Genomic DNA, 22,647 nt, shown 5'->3' with positions numbered 1-22,647 from the left:
TCAATTTTTACGACAGGTACTTGGGATGAATCTTCGTTGTGCTGAAAACGACAACGTTTAGCTGAACAACCGTCGCAGAACCATCCGTCGTCGAAAACGAAAAGTCCCTATTCATCAATCAAGAAGTTTGACTGTGCTTATTTATTTTTGTGTATTAATGTACCACCAGCCACCCCTTTAATATAGGGCCGTACTTTAACTCCATCCCTTCTACAAAGAGCCACGGGTACCAGTCGGAACATCAGTGGCAGCGCGCGGCAATGTGATTGATTACCAATGCTTTCAAGATGTGTACGGGGTACGTATGGACGATTTGTGGAGAAGAACGCCTCATTCCCTCCCACGACTCTCCACTCTAGCTTGGCACAACATTATATATCAACTTGAATTAAAAAAATAAGTCCGGTGAATCAACTGTCACAGATGAGCACATCCAGAACGTGTCCAGATACCGGTTACATCGAAAAAAATGGTGATTCATGGGCCAACCCCTGTTAATTAAGGGGTGTCACTGTCGCAGCGGAAACGCCGTTGCACTTTTGCTTGGCCAACACGGGTAAAATTATTTTTGGACATCAGCAGTGCGTACTGCGCACAGGCAGCAGGCGGGGAACATTTTACTACTTGCTTCCTATGATTGCATAACACACTATCCGTGATCGAAGTGAATTTCAAGGACTCTACTTTACATGCAGCAGGCCGGATGAACTTGGTTATGACATGTTTATCATGGGGATAGCACTCGTTGCTGTTTCTGTGCTGTCATACTGAAGTTTTTGTGTGTTCGCAACTTCGACTCTAATAAAAACTTCCAACAAGATGAAGTTGAATGAGCGTAATGTAGCTTACTTTGCCTCGTGCAACTCGCCCATCGACAAGGAGGGGATCTTGGCGAAGCGCGGTGAAATAAACCGAGGGTATCAGAGGAGATGGTTCATTCTGAAGGGAAATCTTCTGTTCTACTTGGAAAAGAAGGGAGATCGAGACCCTGTGGGAGTTATCATTCTTGAGGGATGCCGTGTGGAACTGGCAGACAGTGAGGACAGCCAGTTTACATTCCAGATTTCGTTCCCCGGCGATGGAGCGAGGACGTACATTCTGTCGGCGTACAGCCAGGACGACATGGAGTCTTGGATGCGAGCGCTGTCGTGTTCTAGCTACGACTACATGAAGGCGATGGTTGACGAGCTTCAACGACAGCTTGATGAACTTACCCATGACTCACACGGGGATGGACAAATGCGTCCGGGGCGCTATTCCTATGTCACAACAGGTCATACGGATGACCACTGCCTGGAAGACATGGCTGAATACCCCGGTAAGATGGGCATGTACGATAAAGCAAAAACAGAGTCCCTATCGCACCACGGAGCACCTCGACAAAATGCCTTCCAGCGCAACTCGGTGCCTGCAGCGCAGTACAGCAACCCATCTTATGACATCTGGGATCCGCTTGTTTCATCCAATAGCCAAAAAGGTACCGACAAAGGGAATGGCATCCAGTCTTCTACGGCACCTCAATTCTTTGTGGAGAACAGCAATGGTGGGGGCGTCGACAATGGCCACGAACCCAGTATATTACAGTCGGACATTAGTGTTTCTCAAAACTTGCGAAAGCCTCCCTCGAATCCCAACTCTGCTACTGCCCCAGGTTCTGGACGCATCGCTAGATCGGTCTTCTATGAAAATATATCGACATCTCCAAGGATGATGCCACGTAGCGGAACCACCAGAGCGCGATTCTTCAATAAGGGACAACTTGGGCAAGGCGGGCCAATCCCAAAGTCGGGACAGGCTCTATTTCATGATCATGATGTACGATCATTCTCGGAGATGCACGCTGAGTTTGGAATGCTGATTGTGCAGAAAATTAATGAGCACAGGCAGCGAAGAACATCATCATCATCATCATCATCTTAGAGATAATGAATTTCTTTTTAAATATTCATATTTTTTGAAATTTCAGGAATGTTTGCATACAGATTGCGTTATATGAATAGAGAAATTAGCATTCCTGGACTTTCATCGTTGAGAGGGCAAGGCCATTAGTTTTCATTTTGCAAAGAGCACTTCCATTACAAAATCTTAAATTATGGGAAAGTTTTGAAGAGGTACCGAGGCCATCCAAAGACCAGGGGCAACAGCTCGTGGACTAGGTTTACCAAGTGGACCAGGGGTCGATTTCACAAGACTCTTCCTAACTTAGGATTAGTCCTAGGCAATGCTAAGAGATAGGACTTGTCCTAAAGTTAGGATGAGTTACTTAAGACCAGTCCCATCTCTTAGCATTGCCTAGGACTAGTCCTAAGTTAGGAAGAGTTTTGTGAAATCGACCCCAGGCCTATGCTCCTATTTGGTTTTGCATTGTATGGGCCTACATGTACATGTAATGTACTTTGATCCTACTGTCTGGGCAAAAGTTCATAGAGCTGCTTAAAGCACAAAAAGTACCCAGGCACAATAGTTATAATGCTTAACAGAATAGCGTTACCAGCCTGACTAACATGCATGTCTCATGTGCAATCCGCTTGAGTTTGGTTTCTAATAAAATGACACATTAGAATTCTTTGTCCAAAAGCAGGGGCATTACCGGTACATTGTAAATTTTGTTCTTGATGGCAAACTTAACACTTCAATGTAGAAAGCTGTTCGAGGTGCATTTGGGCCCCCGTTTCCCAAAGGGCAATATTCCCAGGCTTCTTTATTGACGCTTGGTTTGTAAAGCGGTGCAACCGTGGTCATGACACAGCTCTTTTCACAGCGACTGAGCAATGTGACTCACAGACAACAGATGTGCTAAGCTGTGAACATGAATTGTTAAAGAAGAAGAGTGCCAATGAAATTGTAGTCAAACGCTGTTCACAATAATGTGTCACTGTCGATGTTGAGTTAGCAATCCTATGAAAAACTGGCCCTATTTAATAGTTGGAGCTGCTGTACAAGCAGAAAATAATTTTGTTGCTGAACAGAAATGATCAGGATACCCGTCACCATTTGTACATGTGATTAGGCAGTTTGGCTGGTAACCTTATTCTGGTGTTGGTAAGCAAAACTTTGTTGTGCTGAGCAACCTTTTATGTTTAAAAAGCAGCTCTATGAAATTGGGCTTGGCACAATCAACTACATGTATGCACACATCAGGCACAAACTAAGGCAACCTGACACCTGTCTCTCCCTTTTTGGCAGGTGTTTGGCGCTTTTATTGGGTGAAATAGGATTACTCATGCTCATGCTAAATGGTACATGTATACCCGTGTGCACTTTTCAGAATTTCACAATCAGCGCTACAAACATGTATTGTGCATGTATGTAGGCCTAATCAACACCTTAGTCTCAGACAATTCTAAAATTGATGACATTTCTTTTAGTTTATTAATAATAATGATAGTGAAATCTTACTATTTTAACACTTTTTTTTCCCACCCATAAGTAAGGCGCTCATGGCGCTTCAACACAGAAAAGCACAACTCTGAGACCCGTTTATGTATCTCATCTTTTTTTTTGCAAGGTGCAGCAGCATACACGGCAGCCACTGCCAGAAACACTGTGGTGAACCCCCCTCTGTTTATGATTAAGTGTAGTGTGTTCTGTTACATACATTATACAACACACAGGTGATGGGACCTAGGGCTTAGCGCCCCACCCGAATGACGAAGCAGTTATGGTTTAAGAATCTACCCTAGAAAGACACAAGTGCCATGACCGGTACTCGAACCCACACTCTGCTGATGAGAAACACCAGAGCTTGAGCGCATTGCACATGAGTGCTCCGCCGTGACACGTCATAGGCTTACTGACTTGATAGTAAAGATCATTGAGGTAGAAATTTTCCTTTATAGTTAGTAATTGGGTATCTTTTAGTGAAAATAGTGACACTGCTTTACTACTACTGCCATCTTTCTAAAATGTTCCAATAACTTTTTTGATAATTTGTTATGTGTGTTATTAATTGTTCTTAAGTAGACTACATATGAATTAACAGGAGTTCAACCTTTGTAAGATATCTAGTTCATTTCATTTTACCCAGTGTATGCTGGTATATTATTGTCGTGTTGGTGAAAGCAAGGTAATTTCTACTAAATTTGCATAATTCATGTGATTCAACGTCAAAAAGTTGTACATCTTGCTCAAATAAATCTGATGTACCGCATGTACAGTAACATTTACCGTATTTGGCCATCGTTGCCTTGGGCCTGGCCTTGGTGCCCCGTCTAAACTCTTTCATAGAATAAGATTTTCCAATGGAAGTGCCCTACATGTATCAAAATGACCTTGCCCTCTCATGAACCATCCAGTCCTGTACTGGGTCAAAAGCATGAAGGTAGAAATATTATTTGAGGTTGAAATATTTGGTCTTTCTACCTCCACGGTCAAAGGGTGCTGAGATTCTCGAAAACGTTTTTGTACAGAGTATTTCCCTGTGATAACTTTGTTGCACTGATGCAGCAACATGTGACATTTCCTTTCAGTCTTCCCTTTTTAAAACAAGAGTTTGTGTTCCATGTATTGTAACTGCCTTCTTTGTTTGTTTACATTGTATCTTTACAAATATTGTGTTTGTGGTTTTATTTCCTCTTTTGTGTGAAAATATTGACACTTTATTTGCCACACAAACATGAATTTCAAATACAAGCTTGTAAAAGAAAGAAAGAGAAGGATTTCATCCTGATGGGCCTGTCAGTCATTTCCTTTTTTTAAAGGGGAAATTTCTGAAAGAAAAAACAACAACAAATTGTACACCAAATGGTGCTAAGGTTTTGGTCTTAACTTGATGCAAGTTTTTAAGTACTCTGGGAATTGTTATTCTACAGCTGTATCTGAACTTTGAAGGGGTTTTGTTTTTAAGACAGAGTTTGCCAAATTCTAGGCATCTTTTAAGACCATGTTTAATTTGTAGCTGGCCTGGTAAAAAAACACACAAATTATGCAAGCATGAAAAAGGAAGTGGGAGGGGCAAGAAATCGGTTTATTTTTTTAATTCGGCCTAGCATGTAGACTCAACAATACCACTATAGGTTGATTTTTTAGCCTTCAATTTGAGAAACTAAGCTGTTGATTTTTCACAGGAATGTTTTGTGAGATGTTTCTTGTAAAAACGATGATAAGGACAACATGTGAATGTACTCTTTGGAAAAATCTAACGCTGTACCTTTGGCCTGTCCCTTTTAGCTTTAAGTATTTTTTTTGCATGATAACTATTGATTGTTTAGTAATGACCTTTATGTTGAGATACCACATTGTAATACGCAAGGATTCAAAGAAAAGATTAGGTGGTCTAATGTACACATGTAAACTACACTTGATGGGCCTTGAAAGTCGTCATGTCTGACTGGCCGGGCCCATTTTTTCTTGACTGAAGGGCACATGGAGAACCAATTTTGCAGGAAAACTAAAGCCATAATATTTGAATTTTTGTATGAGTTAGAATATTGTATTCTTATTTGCTATTCGAGTTGGCTTTATGTACAACACTGCATGTATTTCCAGTTTGGTATATTAGTTTAATTAATGCATTATAATATTTTATTCCAACAAGTAGTTTTTGCTTTTTTATGTTTTTTATTTGAGCTGATGAACTTTGTTTTAAATGAAGCAGGCATATTTTTAGTTTGATCCTTTTTAGATAGATTTTTTGTTTATTTACCTTTAACAAAATACCTTAACCATCCACCCTAATTTGAGAAACATAGCGCTGTTATTGAAGTGAAATGTACTGTATAACCTTTATTTTGATGAAATTGAGGAAGAGGAAATGTTCAATGAAATTGTATCAATTTCTTGTGATGATAGTGAACATAATATTTAAATACACTTGCCTTGCACCTCAGTATGGATAAACGAAGCGTCTCTGGAAAGCCAATTAATGTGCCTGTACCAAAAACAACCAAAACACAACAAAGCATGGAAGGGGTTCAAAATACTTGTGGTTTTACAACTTTTTGATTACAGGAAACTTGATATTTATGTTGGAGTGGTTTAGACAAGACCATGTCTTTTTCTTATTGAGGGCATTACATGCATAGTGTTAGCCAGAGGGGTGTCTGGGTGTCTTTTGGACACCCTGTTTTTAATTTGGACACCCTGTTTCATCTGTCATTTACATGTAAATTTATTGTAAGTGAACAATTGGGACACCCAGTTTTAAAATTTCCAGCAAATTTGGACAACCTTTTAACAAATCCTGGCTAAAACCTTGATTACATGTACGTATCTGGATGTTTTTGTGGGGGGATTTGCAAACTTGCGAATTGTGAAAACTAAAATTGTGGGGGGCAGGCTGGTTGGGGGGGGGGGGCACGGCAGGAGCAACTGTGTTTCTAAATTGTATATATGTAGACTATTTTTTCCCATGTTTTGGGTCTACTGTTTTGAGGTGTCACACATCATTTATATTTCAACACTTTTTAGGAGAACATTCGAACACCATGCAATATGTAACAAATTTATATACCATGTATATACACAATTAAATCATCCTTGATAAAATTATTATAAATGAGTTGTATTTTCCAATAAAAAAACATATCAATATTTCACTTTCTAATATCCGGTGTATTTTTGTTGTTTCTTTCTCTTGTCCTTTTCTTGTTTTTGTCTTTTAATTCGCCGCTTTCTTGTATATGAAAGTTTGGGGATGTTCACTTCTTGTTTAAGTTCTTATCTTTAAGGAAATAAAAAGACTTGTAAATAATGGAGTGTTTTGACTATTCAAATTAAAGGTAGAAAAAATATTTTTAAATGGCATACAATCACACAACAGTTTCCTCTGGGACTTTGGTTAAATAGGCCTTAGACTGTGTTCTTGTAATAACTGTTGTGCAAATTTTAAGCTGATCACCTGATTTCATCATATTTGGTTTCTTGATTGTGGCACTAAGCCTGGCCCTTTCCTCTTTTTGACACAAAACCGCAGTTGCATGACTTTGTAAAATAAGGCAAGGAAAATGTTCTGCTGGTTGTATTTCCACAGGCAATTTCATATTAGATCATTGTATAAAAAAGGATAAGACGTATTCCAAACAGCAATTTTTTTGAAAGATTTGAAGCGAACAATCTGCCCCTTTGAGAGCACCTCTGCTCAATTTGAATTTCTACTAGACTTTTTTAAAGTGGCACTGGCAAGAAAAGTGTAACTGGTATGTGAATGGAGGCAATCGCTCTGCGAGGTACATGTATCAGGCCTCAGAGTTGCAGAAAATAGTTTTTGATGTTTTTTTTTTTGAAACAGTATTTAACGTTGAGCATGTCCCTCTTCATTTTGGTGACTCGGGATTCCATGCAACCATATACCCCATTATGATAAAATATTGATACATAATTGTTTAATGTTAACAAACGAATGTATTCAGAGTGGTCCTTCATTTTATCCTACCTTTATGATTTCATTTCTTACTGATGCGAAGTTATAAATGACTCACCCATCAGCTTAGTGAAAACATTTACGAGTGTGCATTCTTTGAGTCCCCACGAATATTGTAAGTATGCCACTTTCATAGTATTGAATCCTTGATAACAACCACCTCTCTCCACTATCCAGTGATTGACTAATTCATGTGTAGCGAATGAGGCCAGAGGTGTTCATCCTTTCATATTCGATTTCATTATTTACCGTTCTATCTTTAGCTTTCCATTATTGGGTCTCCGTAGAGACCATCAAAAATTGCATCTGCCGACGATATTTCACGTCGTCATTGCGGGGTATTGGGATAAGTTTTCAACTAGCAATAATCGCACCTCGGATAAACCTCATTGGTTACGATATCGCCTCTGCGCAAAGATAATAAATAATGTGCACTGAGTTGTAGAGTTTAAAACGATACACCCTTGTATTCATGATGCGAAGCCTCACACATACCCACTGCATGCAACGTGAGGTTTGGCATTGCGATTGCGCATGCGCGTAACCCGTCATCCGCACGGATAAGGGTGCATAGTAATTAGGGTGAAGCTGTACACCGATAGAAAATGATCAAACCATTCAAACCAACTTAAGCAGTTTCCCGTTACACAATAGGGACACACCTGTATTTAAACAATTAACCAGTACATCATAAAAGCATAGCGGTATTTGGCAAACATTAAATTGCGCGCACCACCCATTGACACTGTGTGATCGCGTAAACCATGGAGGTTCCACATTCTACCTCCATGCACATAGGCTACGTACGATTTGTGTTGCGGTCGTGCAGGTTCCCTGACAAATAATTTTTTTTTTTGAGAATCAACTTTCACGACATAAGCAACCATGCAGATAGAGTGGTGTATTTATACTGCCAAGATTAATTGTTATAATCTGGATTGAATTGATTACGAAACAGTCATTTGACAAAGTGTAAAACATGCCCTTATAAAACAGGCCTTTATAAGTTATAACATTAAATACAGTAGGATTTTAAACTAAACATGGTGAAGAGTTATCGGTGAGGTTTGCGGCAGCATCAGCGTAAATCTCTTATACTTATTATAGCTTTATGTTTGAATTATAATAGCCAAACAAATCATGTTGCACATTTTGACCTTGGAATTTCCTGTTGTACTATTTTAAGGCACTATCGTAATGCCCTTCGTTTTGAGTGCCCACACAACCGCGTCAAAAAAGAAAAAAGAAAAAAAAAGTGAAAGCTGTTTCCTTCCTGTGAAGAAGAGGCGCCAAAGTTGCCTACTCATAATTGACGACTCCGCCGCAAGAGGGCCAAGGGGGATCAACTCGTCAGGCTTGTCAAATCTTTAAGATGTAGGGGGATGGGGGATTTACTCTTGGGGACGTTGACGAGTGTATATTGAGCCGGGCAAAAACGATAATATGACCCATACGTGTAACCGGTAAAATTACATATTGAACACAGTAAAGGGTATGTTTTATCAGGTCTGAAATTTTACCTTTGAAAGGGTAAGTCCGTTTTTATTTTTCAAAGGGCACTTCCATTGAAACAATATTAGTCAATGGGAAACTTTGGAAGGAACACCAAGGCTAAACCAGGGGAATATATATTATATATATGTAATTTTGTTTTAATATGAGTTAAAAAAAAATGCAACAATAATCACACTTTATTGCAAGTAGGCCTATGGTGTAGGAAAAAGTCGTTGTGATATCCAACAATAATTGTGAAATCTTGGTGGTAAAAAAATGTCTGCTGCCACAATAGCCAGAAGAAGGCTGGACTATTATTTAGAATCAATATGGAGCTGAAGGGAAGACGGTGGCTATAGGCCTCTCAAATTCCTACTCTATATTACATTTTTCTTGAAAAGAGTGGACTCCAACCAAGAGAAAACGACAACAAGCACCGAAGACAGCAAATAATATTCTCAAACCTATTTTATACAAAAATAAACATCAAGAAAAAAAATACGGCTTCCCACACCGGGAATCGAACCCGGGCCACGTGGGTGAAAACCACGGATCCTAACCACTAGACCATATGGGATGTCATACTGAAATGAGAATCTGATAGTATTTAAATAAAAGTAACCGCTCACGCTTGTAAAAAACACCAGGGATTATTTGTTAAACTTGTAGCAGTCAACTTATTTGTTTTTGCTCCATTTAAGGGCGGGGTCCTGATGGCAAAATATATTTACAGCCTACTGATCGGGTGTTATTTGTAATTTTAGTATTTATACAACTATTTAATAGATTTTGCTGCTGCAATATGCATCTTAAATTTTATTTTATGTTTATCAAATGAATCTATATTCTGAAAATAAAAACACTGAAACAGTGGTTTACTAGGTTAAGTTTATGAAGTCATAAAGTATACATGAAGGCAACATTGGTTGGTTACCAGCGAAATTTTATCAAAATACAACTAAACAAAATGGCAGATGTACGATCTCGGGTGTCTTCTGCCAAGTCGACGGGCAGCGATCAAGAAAATGCCAATTCTGTGGCAAACTTGAACGATGATAATGGCAATCCAGAGGAGAAGAAAAAGAGTAACAGACCTGCAAGTAAGTGTACAGTTGAAAGGTGCACAACCAAGCTGTAAAACCAGTTAAACGTCGCCTTGCTTTTCATGAAATTACTTATATTAATTTTTGTATTACTTTATTTTGTCAACTCAAATGTTTTGTTTAGTCTGTTATATAGTTAGTTTAGTTCCGTTGTCACACTCACACTCACAGACAAAGTGGAGTGGTCTGATCTTTCTTGCCTCGATCTTTTCAATTCATGTGTTCACATTCCTAACTGATCAAGGAGAGGACGTAAGGAACGTTAACAAATCTAAAAAAATGCAGTATCCGATTTCGATTGCCATCTTCTTCAAGTTCTTGCCCCCTTGTTGATTGAGCTCCCACCCAGTCATATGCCATTGCTTTGCCCAATTTCATACTCGTAGTCGTACGTAGACTAGAGGTGCTTAGCACAAAAATTTGCTTAGCAGGAAATTTCTTCCTTGATACAAACAGCAACAATTATTTTCATTTGTTGCATAGGCCTATTGCTTGCAACAGGTATTCAGCTGTTGTTTAATTATAATCCTAAAAATCCCGTAAACAATTTGGTTGGTAATCCTGTTTTTATGATTATGAAGGTAAAAATTTCATGCTAAGCAAATTTTTGTGCTTAGCAGCTCTATGAAATTGGGCCTTGACATGTCTTTACTGCACAAACCGCCGCCACTGGGCTATTGAAACATAAATTAATTGATTGTTTATAACAAATTTTATAATTTAATTTAAAATATTTAATGCATGTTTGCATTGGAGTAAAAACTAACTAGAAAAAAAACAATTCGCCATGTTCAATGACATTGGAATTATTGGTTATTTAAAATTTCAGATAACTTTCCGTATGGCACCACCACTTTTTCACAAATTTTTACAAAAAGGGATATTTCGTTGAGGTAAATTAGATACTTTAATTTTTAATATCGAATGAAAAAGTGGTGGCGCCATATGGAAACCTTTCCAATATTTCTGATTCAGACATAAACACTAACTGACTGATATTTTTAAATTTTATTGTTACATTTTACAGTGATTCGTTGTGTATTGCGCTTGCGCTGTTTGGATGTTGAATAAAATAAAATAAAATAAATTAAATAAACATGATTGGCTTTATTTACAGTCGCACTAAGCCGACAGAACTACATATGCCTGACAACAACTGCCTAAAACGAATTTTAAATGCACTTCATCCTTTAAAAATATGTTTTGTGAACATTAAACCATTAAACATTTGTGGAAGAGTCATACTCTACATGTAGATACTTGATGGATTAATCCCTTTCATCCCTTTCATGCCTTTACAGCTGGTGAAAGCAAAACTGGAGATATGTTCCGCTATCACATGTGATAGTGGAACGAACCTCATAGTTCTAGGAGTAGAAGAGTCATATGTGTCTATCATTCAATATGTTAAACAAAATCTCTCAATTTTTTTTTAGTTTGATGCTAACAAGCATCAAAGTCAATGAATAATGAGTGTTTTATTTCATGAGTAAAGAGCCCCAGCTTTAACTTCAATACTGCTGAGTCTACATGTATCTTCTCAGTATATATTTAAAATTAAATACCAGGCTCAGGATAATTTTTCTGTGACACAAGTCAATGTTTTTGGGGAAACCAAGATCAACTTGCCGGTCATACTTTCATTGTTACTGTCGCTTAGGGTTGTTGAAACTTTTTACTATGAAAACATTGAAATTCATTTCTAAATGTAGCGATTTCTCCAGAAGCTCGAAAAAATCCAAAAATAATACCAGGCAGAGGAACAGAAAATATTTTGGGAATACTGACCTGACCCAAAGTGGTTATGCAAAGTTAAAGTATGGTTTTGTCCTCTTCTGTAAAGACTCTTTGAAAATGAGTTACTCATTAAATTTTGCTTTAGAGAGCCCTGCTTTAAGACAACATTTTCATTAGTGATCATCTCGGTAGACACTGCCTTTAAGCAGCAGAGGTTACCGGCCTGGCAACCCAAAGTGACCTGACCCAAAGTGGTTAACTCCGAGTTAAAGAATTGTTTTGTCCTCTCCTATAAAGACTCTCTCTTAGAAAACGAGGAACTCATTACATTTGGCTATAGAGTCCTGCTATAAGACTAAAAATGTTTTTTGTGTTCATATCCATAGACACTGCCTTTAAGCAGCAGCGGTTTACCGGCCTGGCAACCCAAAGTGACCTGACCCAAAGTGGTTAACGCCAATTTGTACTCTCCTATAAAGGCTCTAGGAATGCATTAAATAAATGTTGATAAAAATGTTCATTTTGTTCATATCCACAGACACTGCCTTTAAGCAGCAGAGGTTACCCGCCTGGCAACCTATCCTGACTGCTGGTACAGTACTACCAGCATTCTTCATCATCGGTATCATCTTTGTGCCTCTTGGAGCTCTATTTCTGGTCACATCAAATAACGTAAGTTACTAACATTGGCCTTGTATACAGAGCCCCTTTCACACTGAACAAAATCCTGGGTAAATCTTTTTGAAACCTGAATTACTAATCCACACAAACTATATTGGGAAGTAATCAGGTGAGGTTTGCTTAGCACCTTGTGTAAATCTCTCTTTGAGTAGTGTTGGCTCTGAGAAGAACCGGTGTTTACAACTCAACGTTTCAATCAGTATGCGCTGATTGTCTTCAGGAACTGCCTACCCTTTCTTGGGAGAAGGGTTAAGCTAGATACCCCTTTTTTGCTAGAAAATTGCATCAAGTGATTCTGAAACAAACAGGGGGTGAAACAAACATGGGGGGAGTGGTGATGGCCGTGGGGTTAAAATTCAAATTAATATGAGGAAAATGTAAGTTTTTACAGGAACCTTGCACAGAGCATACAGCAAAAGCACAGGGCATCACGACAATTGCTGCATGGGTGCTGTGGGTTATTTTGAGGCCTGGCATTTATTAATATTATTTTGCGTAAAGTTTATATACATATAGTCAAGAGTATGACTGAAGTTAGCAGTGCTTTGCCACCTTTATCAGATTGCACAGGTTAGGGTGTCAAGTTAAGCCAGTCTTTCCTCTGTGGGTTCAGCTCATGGTGTTTCTCTCTGATACAGTGAGGGAAGGATACTGGGCAAACAGCATTTGGGAATTGGGATTAAAAACCCATCAATTAGCCCAAACGCCCTTGTGAAGGCAAGTTTGATCCCTTCCTAAATCCACCAGAACCTGATAGTTCTTACAACTCAATAGCAGAACTGATTAATGTTTAGAAGGGCTAGAATGCTTGGCACCATGCGTGGTGTAGCTGTGAACAACTACATAATGTACAGGGCTTGAAGTATGGGTGGAAAATAAATGAGATCGCAGTAAGCTTGGGCGATATCACGATATTATCGAATATCGCGATATTAATTTGGAAATGATTTCGATATCGGATGGATTTGGTTTTAATCGAAATATCGATATATAGGTTTGGAGTAAAACCAGAAGGATAGGTCATTAGAACACCCCTCTTATGCTATGACTGTCTCTTCTACAACTTTCACTTGGGGTTTGAAGACTGATGATGGCAAATTTCATTAATCGTGATTATATCGAATATCGGGATATATTGTCGGCGATATATCGTGAATAAAATAAATCGATATCGCCCAAGCTTAGATCGCAGGGCTTGTAGCTCAGAATCTTTGCTGACATTGTACAAAACTGGAATCAAACATGAGTCTTTTGGTGTGCTTTTGTTTTTTTTAAATTCTTTTCAGTTGAACTGTATGGATTTTATCCACAATTTGTCCCTATGATTACGTCTATTTTTGTTAAGTCTCATTCTTTTTGGTTAAAGCCATTGGACACTTTCGGTAAACAGTATTGTCCAAAGGCCCACACTTAGTGTATCACAACTTATAAAATAACAAACCTGTGAAAATTTAGTCTCAATCGGTCATCGGAGTCGGGAGAAAAAAACGGGAAAACCCACCCTTGTTTCCGCCTGTTTCGCCGTGTCATGACATGTGTTTACTATAATCCGTAATTCTCGATGTCGAGAATTGATAGAAAAGTAAAGCATTTCATGGAATAATATTTCAAGAGAAGTCTTTTACCATTACCTTCTGTAAACCCTGTAAGTTATTTGTATATCTACATGTATGAACGTTTTTTTTTCCTGTTCCGAAAGTGTATAATAGCTTCTAAGTGCTGGTTGATTGTTTGTTGTTTTGATTGTTTGTAGCTCATTATCTATTGTGTGTTTAAACTGTTTAACCTTTTAGCTCTTTTTAAAGAATTTTTTTTATACTGTACATGTTCTAGAGCAATTCAACCACATCGGTTGTCATACTGTTCATTCCTTTGTGATGTTTATATGAAATTATCCAACAAATAATATAAAAAAATAATACAAAAATAAAAAATATGAGTCCTGACATTATGATTTTAACTGTATAATTATTCATGAACATGTATTACATTTTGTATGACACAGGTGCAGGAGGTTGTTGTAGAGTACACAGACTGCTATTATAGCAATGGCACAGATAACGCCACGTACAATTGTAAAGACCGGTTTGATCAGATGCCTGACATGGGGCTAAACTGCAAGTGTGAGGTGCTGTTCGAACTCGATACTAAAATGGAGGTTGGTGTCTTTCAGTTTTTATTTTCACATTCCAGTGCTTGAGTTATGTCATCGGTTCGTTGTCATGGTCAAATGGTTTAGCGCATTAAGTTCAAGTTCTGGTGGTTAAGTCATCAGGTGTGGGTTCAAATCCTTGTAAACTTTGTGAAATTTTCTTAGTGTTTAGTATTATTACATTTTATCACTTGATACTTTTGGAAAATGTTGATGTCTTTGATAACATCCAAACAAATGTTTAAAAACACAGTTAAATTTTCATTTGTTAAAGAAGTGCCTCTTTGTAAAAACGTTGACAATATCGACATTACCTTTGATTTCAGGGGGAAGTGTACATGCTGTACATGTTGACGAACTACTACCAGAACCATCGGCGGTACGTTAACTCTCGGGATGATCTTCAGCTCCTCGGGGATGCTGCCTCCCAGACCGCCCCGAGTACGTCATGCCAGCCATACGAGCAGAGAGACACCAATGATGCTCACAATATCACCAAAAATGAACCCATTGCTCCTTGCGGTGCAATCGCTAACAGCTTTTTCAATGGTGAGTTGCTGTGTGATTTATCCAGGAGTGATATTCATCCCACTTTAGTCTGATTTTCGATTCGTTTACGCTTTTAAAAAGAATGTTGTTAAAAAGCCTGAAAAGTCCTCTTAAGCCCATACCGTGTGTACATGTAGGTCAGCCCTGTACTAAAAGGGGAAGGTACACTAAAAAACAAATATTAACTAAAGAACTGACTTGGTAACAAGCATTGGAGAGCTGTTGCTAGTATAAAACATTGTGAGAAACTGCTCCCTGTGAAGTAGCATAGATTTTGAAAAAAAGGTAATTTCTCACTAAAATAATACAAGACTTCTAGCCAGAAGTCTTTTATTCCTCTCTGAAAGCACACAAACTCGTCCAACAGGGGTGTTTTTTCTTCATCATTTTCTCCCAACTCCGATGACCAATTAAGCTAAAGTTTTCACAGGTTTGTTATTTTATGCATTTGTTGAGATACACCAAGTGAGAACACTGGTCTTTGACAATTACCAAAAGTGTACCTTCCCTTTAATGAAATGTTCCTACTTTTTTCCAAGGACCAAATATCACGCCTGATTATCCATGTCTTTATCCATGGACGAGACCAGGTGTTCGATAAATCCTGCTATGGCATGCTACCATGGATCGTAAAAGATTACATGAAGGCGCAGGACTAGAATTTCATCTTTGAGAGGGCAAAGCTATTTTCAGTTTTTAAAAGGCACTTCCATTGGATGAAATTTAAAAGCCTACAGAGAATTTCTGCAGGGGTACAAATGCCACCACGGCCAAGTTTCATCTGCTTCAGCCCAACAAGTAGCCGAGCACAACAAAAATGTGTCAATATCTTTGTTTTGTGTGCCAGTCAGAAGCTATTCAATCTGTAACCATACTTTCTTTTCAGTAATGCAAATCTTGCAAACACCAACACTTAAACATCTCATTAAAAACAAATAATATGTTTGTCTCTACCAAGGGAAGGAGTTTTAACATGTAGACAGTAAAAATGCTCAAACTTATTTTGATTTATATTGCATCTTCTTTATTCCCATGTAGATACATTTAACATCACATTTCTCGATGACGGCAACATGAACGAACCAGTTCAGCTGAATGGCACAGGCATAGCGTGGGACAGCGACAGAAACGCCAAGTTCCAGAACCCAGCCTGTAAGATTTGTTTTTTCTTTAAACTGTAAAAATAAAGGGATCCCCCATTTTCAGTCACTTTGATCAGTACCACTGATTAGTACCCAATTTCACAGAGCTGCTTAAGCACATGAAGTAGCTCAGTACAAGAAAATTATGCTTACCAGGATAAGGTTACCAGCCAAACTATCATGTCACATGTATAATTTGTACTGGTATCTTGCTCATTTCTGTTAATTTGTGACTGGTATCTTGCTCATTTCTGTTAAGCAAAAAGCTTGTCAAGCAATTTGTGTTGCTTAAGCAGCTCTACAAACTTTGGCCCTGTTTACAAAACTGACCCAGGGCTGCCAGCTTAATAATAATAATAATACAGCATTTATAAAGCGCACTAAATCTGTGGAACATTCAAAGGCGCTGGTCAAAGAACAAGAAAAAAAACTTCACTCAATATCTGCAAAGGCTAATCTGAAGAGATGGGTTTTGAGAGAATGTTGGAATTGAGAGATGTCATGTGTGTCCTTGAGATGTTGAGGCAGAGAGTTCCAGAGGCGTGGTGAAATGTTACTGAATGCCCTGTCCCCATAGCTGGATAAACGGGTCAGAGGAACATAGAGCATGCTGCCAGATGACCTCAGACCCGGCCTGGCACTACGGGGCCGAATCATGTTCTGTACGTAGGTAGGGGATAGTCCATGGAGAGCCTTGAATGTCAGAAGGATGATCTTGTATTGGATTCTGGAATGAATGGGTAACCAGTGGAGATTGTGTAGAATAGGAGAAATGTGTGAAGATATTTTGGTACCGGTCAGTAATCTTGCTGCGGCATTTTGGACAGATTGTAGGCGATGAAGTGTGTTTTGAGGAAGCCCGGCCAGGAGACTATTGCAGAAGTCAAGCCTACTAGTGATGAAAGCATGAATAAGCTGTTCTGCTGCGCTAGTAGTAAGTGTCGAATTGCAGCTATACGCCTAAGAAACATGTAAGAGGTCCGACAGGTATTAGAGACGTGCTTCTTGAGGTCCATGCTTTGGTCAAAAAGCACGCCTAGGTTGCGGGCATCTGAGCTTGGTTGAACATGAGCATCCCCAACCTGTATGTCCTGTATTTGTACCTTGTGTCGGAAGTGAGGGGAAGATATGACAAGAAACTCAGTCTTATGAGGATTGAATTTGAGAAAATTAACTGACATCCATGTTTGGATATCAGTGAGGCAGTTAGTGAGTACATCAAGCACTTTGGAACCATCACCTGTGACAGTGGGGCAGAATGTAGTGTATAATTGAGAGTCGTCTGCGTTAAAGTGATATTGTAAACCATGGTTACGAGCAATTTGACCAAGAGGCGAAGTGTAAAGTGTGAAAGCACCGGGCCGAGGACAGAGCCCTGAGGTATTCCGTAAGGAACCTTGGCCACAGCCGAAGCCTCGTTTTGTATTTTGATGATCTGAGAACGATCATGTAGATAAGACTTAAACCAGGATAGGGCAGAGCCTTGGATGCCAAAATAATTATACAATCTGTGAAGCAATAATTTGTGGTCAATTGTGTCAAAGGCCGACGAGAGATCGAGCAAGACTAGCAGTACAACCTTTTTGTTGTCAACTGCACACATGATGTCGTTGTGGACTTTTAAGAGGGCAGTCTCGACACTATGAAATTGCTTGTAAGCAGATTGTTGGCTCTCGTGCAACTCATGCTTTCCTTGATTCTGCAGAAATATTCTAAAGCAGATTGACTGGCTGTGAACCACATGTGCAGAGTCAAACCTATGCACAGTTGTGCCACCATACACGACCTGTATGGGTGAAATGTTTCAACTGGATGGTCAGTAGCACGTTTACATTCCTGTAACTTAACAGTTTATTAGCATTTTTGAGTTATGTCGGACACTATTATAGTAGTGGGCTGTTTGGTTCGGGTGTCTACAGAAAAATTTACCCAAACCTATAGTGCCCTTGTGCTGTGTCCACCATATCTCAAAATGGCTTATTCTGTTTTTGTTTTGTTTTGATAGCATTCGATGGGAGCACCAATCCCCCTAACTGGCAGCGGAGCATCCAAGATTTGCCAAACGGTTATGAGAATGAAGACTTCATTGTGTGGATGCGAACCGCGGCCCTACCAACATTCCGTAAACTTCATCGCCGTGTCATTAATACAGCGCAGACTGTGTTCGATACGGGACTACCGGCCGGGAACTACAGTCTCACTGTTGACTATTGTATCCTTTTGTAACATTTTTGGGGTGGCCAGTTGGTTTATCCAAAGTATTTTGTTATGACGCAAAACACAAACGTCCACAGACTTGAATTAAACTTATACCGCTTATGGATAATGATGGTAGAAAGCTTCCCTTAAAATATTACTTGCTGAGGTGCTGTAGTTTTTGAGAAATTAGGTAAACAAATTGACGAAAATGATTTTCATGTCAGTGGATTTACTTGACTCTCCTGAAAACATTGCTCTGTGATTTTCACATTTTCTTAAAAACAAGAGGACTATTTATTCTGAAATTTCCTATATCTTCATTCACAGTGACTAGGGATTCATGTCATAGCCAAAAACTTGAACTACTAAAGGCAGACAGATACAATAAAAAGTTTCAGTTGAATTCAATGTCTACTTGTTGAGATAACAAACAAAACTGTCAAAGTATGTCTTAAGGAATTTAGAATCAGCTGAAGACGACCTCTCGCACTAAACACAAACTAAATGTCTTGTAAGATCCTTAACTACCTACCCCTCAGCCTACCCAGTGCATATGTTTGACGGAACCAAAAGCATCGTCTTGACCACCACCTCCTGGCTAGGAGGCAAGAATAACTTTCTTGGCATCGCTTACATCGTCACCGGGTCTCTATGCATCCTCTTTGGAGCTTTTTTCTTACTCATTCACATTAAGCACGGCCACAGGTGAGTTCACAGAGTTTTAACCCCCCCTTTTTTATTGCAGTTATTCTGACGACAGCATTTGAAAAAGAGGAGAGGCAATGATCTTGTTGTGTTTAAACTTCTACAAACATTGCGGAAAATCATCTTTTTAAGCTCCATAACTAACAATAGCACAACCCAATGTCATAGAGCTGCTCAAACAGAAAATATTGCTCAAAAATCTATGCTTAGCAGAAATGATCAGGATACCAGTCACAAGTTGTACACATGAAATGTTATTTTGGCTGGTAACCCTGATCTGGAATGCATAATTATGTTGTGCTTAGCAACTTTGTGTGCTTATGCGCCTCTATGAAGTTGGGCCCAGATTGTAAAGAGCAGGAATTACAGGGCTTAGTTTTATCAACTGTTGGAGACAAAAGAGACAAGGGTAGAAAGTGGATTACTAGTAAGTTTGTACTCCGGAACTCTAACTTTGAAGATAAACAGGGTGCTATACACCATGAATACATTGATGTGTAAGAGTCAGAACTGCAAAATTAATTTGTGAAGTTATCTGACTTTGTGGGATTTGTAACTGCTGGCCCTAAGACAAACATCTTATTAATGGACCTGGCATTTGTATCTTATTTTGCCTGAAGTGCCCCCTTGAAAATAATTGTGCCCTGCCGTGTGCCCCTGTAATAGTTTCGTTTTTTGCTTTTAGGTGTTGAGTTACCATGGAGTGGAGTATATTTTTTATGATTTGTTAGGGCCTCTGGCCAGAGACACTATCAGTGTGTTCGTTTAGCTTCCCTGGGTCGACCCCGGTGTGTGGCGGTTTTCTTTTAGGACGAACGTGGGTTATTATCTGCACACGTTCGTCCTGGGGAAAAAAAAACCACTCACCGGGGTCGACCTGGGGAAGCTAAACGAACTCACCCAATATAGAGCAGGGCTTGAGTTGGGGGGGGGGGGGGAGTCCACAAAACGGAAGGACTTGTTGCCATAGTTTTTACTGGACCAGGATATTGTTTACAAAACCAGAATCACAATGAGAAGAGCTAGAATCAAAATGAGAACATAGTTTAATCATCTATCTAAACTGTTAACTAAGAGAAGATTCATCTCTTTTGTTTTATACAGCAGGAATGAAAGTTACGTGTGAGACTCATACTCAAATCGTGATTTTTTTTTGAGACAAAGATGTTGAGCTGAAAATAAAAACAAAGACCACTGGACTTACCTGTCTTGAGTTACTGGCCTGATAGTGAAATCACTGGCCTCGGGCTGATGGTCCAGTGTAAAATTCCAGCCTTGTAGAGTTTCAGTGTCCATGTTGGCGTTTACAGTGGAGTGTTGTGGTGCACGTTGAAGTTCTAAGCATGTGTACTATCAGCATGGTTAAACTTCTGTACTTCTGTGTGTTGAGTTGATGAATCCTCCCTTTCCACAAGATTAAATGTTGAAATGATTTTTCCGAGTTTCGTTTTTAGAGAGATGAATTGCATCAAGTCTTTTCTCCCTGTGTGTTAATTGTACTTTTTATTTATTTCCCCTCCGTTAACAATTTGTCAGTTCTGTCTTGTGTTGGGATGGTCAGAACACCAGGTCAGCACACCACGCGGAAGCGTTGTAGAAAAAAAAAAAATGAAAGGTAGAGTTGAGACCAAATTGTGGCGGGAATGTTTTAAAAAGAAAACAGCGGCTCACTAACCATAATTTAACTGCAGTGCACTATATTTTAATTTTTTCATTTTGACTTTTAACACTGAGGGAAGAATGGATGGTGCCATTAACGGCAGGGTTTTTCTTGGTCAGCGGCAAGGGTGTAGGCTTCGACTAACAACTGAGCAATCCAAGCCAATCAATTGACATTCCTTGTCGTAACTAATAAGCCAACAAAACAAGTTATGGAAGGTTGAAGAGATGGCAGGAAGATTTTTTTAAGTGTATCCTCAAAACTGTTCACAAAACTACAATGAACGTTTTTTGTGGGCATTTTTCTGACATAAACTAAATGCCAGTTTTAGCGTGACTGGAGACGAAAAATTTGTAAGCCTTCAGAATGCTCCGAGATCAACTTCTACTAATACAATGTAGGTGTTCTGAAGCTACCGGTTCCATCCTAGATTGACAACGTATCACATTGCTTAAAATTCACCTTCCATTGGGTGAAGTGAAAAGTTCATTTGGTTGGTCTGAGATGCTAGCGAATAGTAAAGTATAAAGTTTTCTCACAGGCTTTTGGCGCTAATTATTCCATTGCTAAAATTCCTATTTAACTGGGCATAGTGAACTACCTTTCTTGTCTTGGTTAGTCAGACAAGCTAGCAAATACAAAAGTAGTATTGAAATTATCTGTTCAAGTTGAAGCTGATCTAAATTCCTCGAAAACAAGATTCTTTTCTGTGGTATTACATTTTCTGTGGTAATGCACTCATCACTGAAAAATCATCATTATGGTGTTTATAATTCCTTAGCCCTTCTCCGTTGGAAATAGTTTTTTTAAAAGTTTTGTTTCCGGTTTCGTGGCGTCTCACACATTGTCTTTATGTTTCTCTCACTCTCCTCTGTGGCACCCTGTGTCTCTCTACGTCTGTCACACCCCCCCCTTCCCCTCTCCCCTCAATTCCTATTGTCTCACAGGCCGGGCCCATTGACTGTTGAGGCCAATAACGCTAATAATATACCCTCTGGTGCACTGTGTAAGTACTTGTTAGTTGGCTTTTAGAGTTATTAATTTTTGTTGTTTAACTCGTTGTTGCATGAATGTTAAAGCTTTATTTTGCATGATTTGGTCGGAACAAACCTCTAGTTCCTCCGCTGCATGTTCACTGCTTGATTCTATATCTATCTGGTGCACTTAACTGCTGGGGGAAAATCGTCGTGCTCAGAACCAGGTCAGATTCTTTTGTTGCATACAATCAAGATCAAATAACATCACAGCCCTGTATGCTTCGTTTTTGAAAGGGCAAGGGCGCCTTGGTAAAGGGCAAGGGCGCCTTGGTAAAGGGCAAGGGCGCCTTGGTAAAGGGCAAGGGCGCCTTGGTAAAGGGCAAGGGCGCCTTGGTAAAGGGCACCCTACAACTGAGAAAATTGTGAATTTTTACTGGAGAAATTTAAGGGTACCAAGGGCAATCGCCTTCTTTGCCCCGGTAATGTATCAGGCCGGACATCAGGGTTGTCAAGCACATGCAAAAATTATATCATTAACCCTGTTGCTATTATTGGTGCACTCTTCCTGCCCCAGCTGGTTCGTACCACAAAATACCACAGGGAGACTGTAGATACTAAGCAGGGGTGGATTTCACGAAGAGTTGAGACTAGTCTTATCTCAAGATGGCAACCTAGTGTCGCAAAGAGTTGAGGTGTAACACTGCATTGGCATGGAAACTTACCTAATTATGTATGTGGTATATTGCGTTATAAAGAAACTTTTAACCCCTCTGAAGGGGGTATGGGGTATGCTGGAGGGGGGGGGGGGGAACTATAAAAATTGTTAATTCATGAATTCGTAGATGACTCTACATTAGTGTGTGGAAGCAGAATCTTCTTTCTAAGCCA

General features: G+C 39.3%; 2 protein-coding genes and 2 non-coding genes across 6 annotated transcripts in view; 2 read left to right on the top strand and 2 right to left on the bottom strand.

Annotated features, from left to right (window-relative positions):
* The first annotated feature begins 286 nt into the window (after positions 1 to 286).
* LOC139938661 (uncharacterized) lies at positions 287 to 6,504 on the top strand. The gene has a single exon (XM_071934266.1). The coding sequence runs from the start codon at positions 820 to 822 to the stop codon at positions 1,918 to 1,920; it is 1,101 nt and encodes a 366-aa protein (XP_071790367.1). The 5' UTR covers positions 287 to 819; the 3' UTR covers positions 1,921 to 6,504.
* Positions 6,505 to 7,638: 1,134 nt separating this feature from the next.
* On the bottom strand, positions 7,639 to 7,779 carry LOC139939222 (U4 spliceosomal RNA). The gene has a single exon (XR_011786277.1). It is a non-coding gene; the product is annotated as a U4 spliceosomal RNA (small nuclear RNA).
* Positions 7,780 to 9,359: 1,580 nt separating this feature from the next.
* Positions 9,360 to 9,431, bottom strand: Trnae-uuc (transfer RNA glutamic acid (anticodon UUC)). Its single transcript has one exon. It is a non-coding gene; the product is annotated as a tRNA-Glu (tRNA).
* Positions 9,432 to 9,808: 377 nt separating this feature from the next.
* The window catches only part of LOC139939180 (cell cycle control protein 50A-like), a 35,683-nt gene continuing 22,844 nt past the window's right edge, over positions 9,809 to 22,647 (top strand). The window contains exons 1-8 of one of the 3 annotated variants that reach the window (XM_071934956.1): positions 9,809 to 9,954; positions 12,233 to 12,366; positions 14,381 to 14,533; positions 14,854 to 15,076; positions 16,115 to 16,228; positions 18,224 to 18,430; positions 18,957 to 19,122; positions 20,659 to 20,737. In XM_071934956.1, coding sequence (XP_071791057.1) covers positions 9,822 to 9,954; positions 12,233 to 12,366; positions 14,381 to 14,533; positions 14,854 to 15,076; positions 16,115 to 16,228; positions 18,224 to 18,430; positions 18,957 to 19,122; positions 20,659 to 20,719 — 1,191 coding nt within the window. In that variant the 5' untranslated portion in view covers positions 9,809 to 9,821 and the 3' untranslated portion in view covers positions 20,720 to 20,737. Of the gene's footprint in view, positions 9,955 to 12,232; positions 12,367 to 14,380; positions 14,534 to 14,853; positions 15,077 to 16,114; positions 16,229 to 18,223; positions 18,431 to 18,956; positions 19,123 to 20,658; positions 20,738 to 21,729; positions 21,789 to 22,647 lie in introns of all 3 variants that reach the window. The other 2 variants (XM_071934955.1, XM_071934957.1) reach the window with 2 other exon arrangements.

This window comes from Asterias amurensis, chromosome 6, assembly GCF_032118995.1.
Source record: "Asterias amurensis chromosome 6, ASM3211899v1".
NCBI classification, from domain to species: Eukaryota; Metazoa; Echinodermata; class Asteroidea; order Forcipulatida; family Asteriidae; genus Asterias; species Asterias amurensis.
Note: the sequence above shows the minus strand (reverse complement) of the source record. Positions and strands in the feature narration are given on the sequence as shown.

Coding starts and splice junctions, on each gene's coding strand:
- LOC139938661 (XM_071934266.1), top strand. CDS start 820: ATGAAGTTGAATGAGCGTAATGTAGCTTACTTTGCCTCGTGCAACTCG.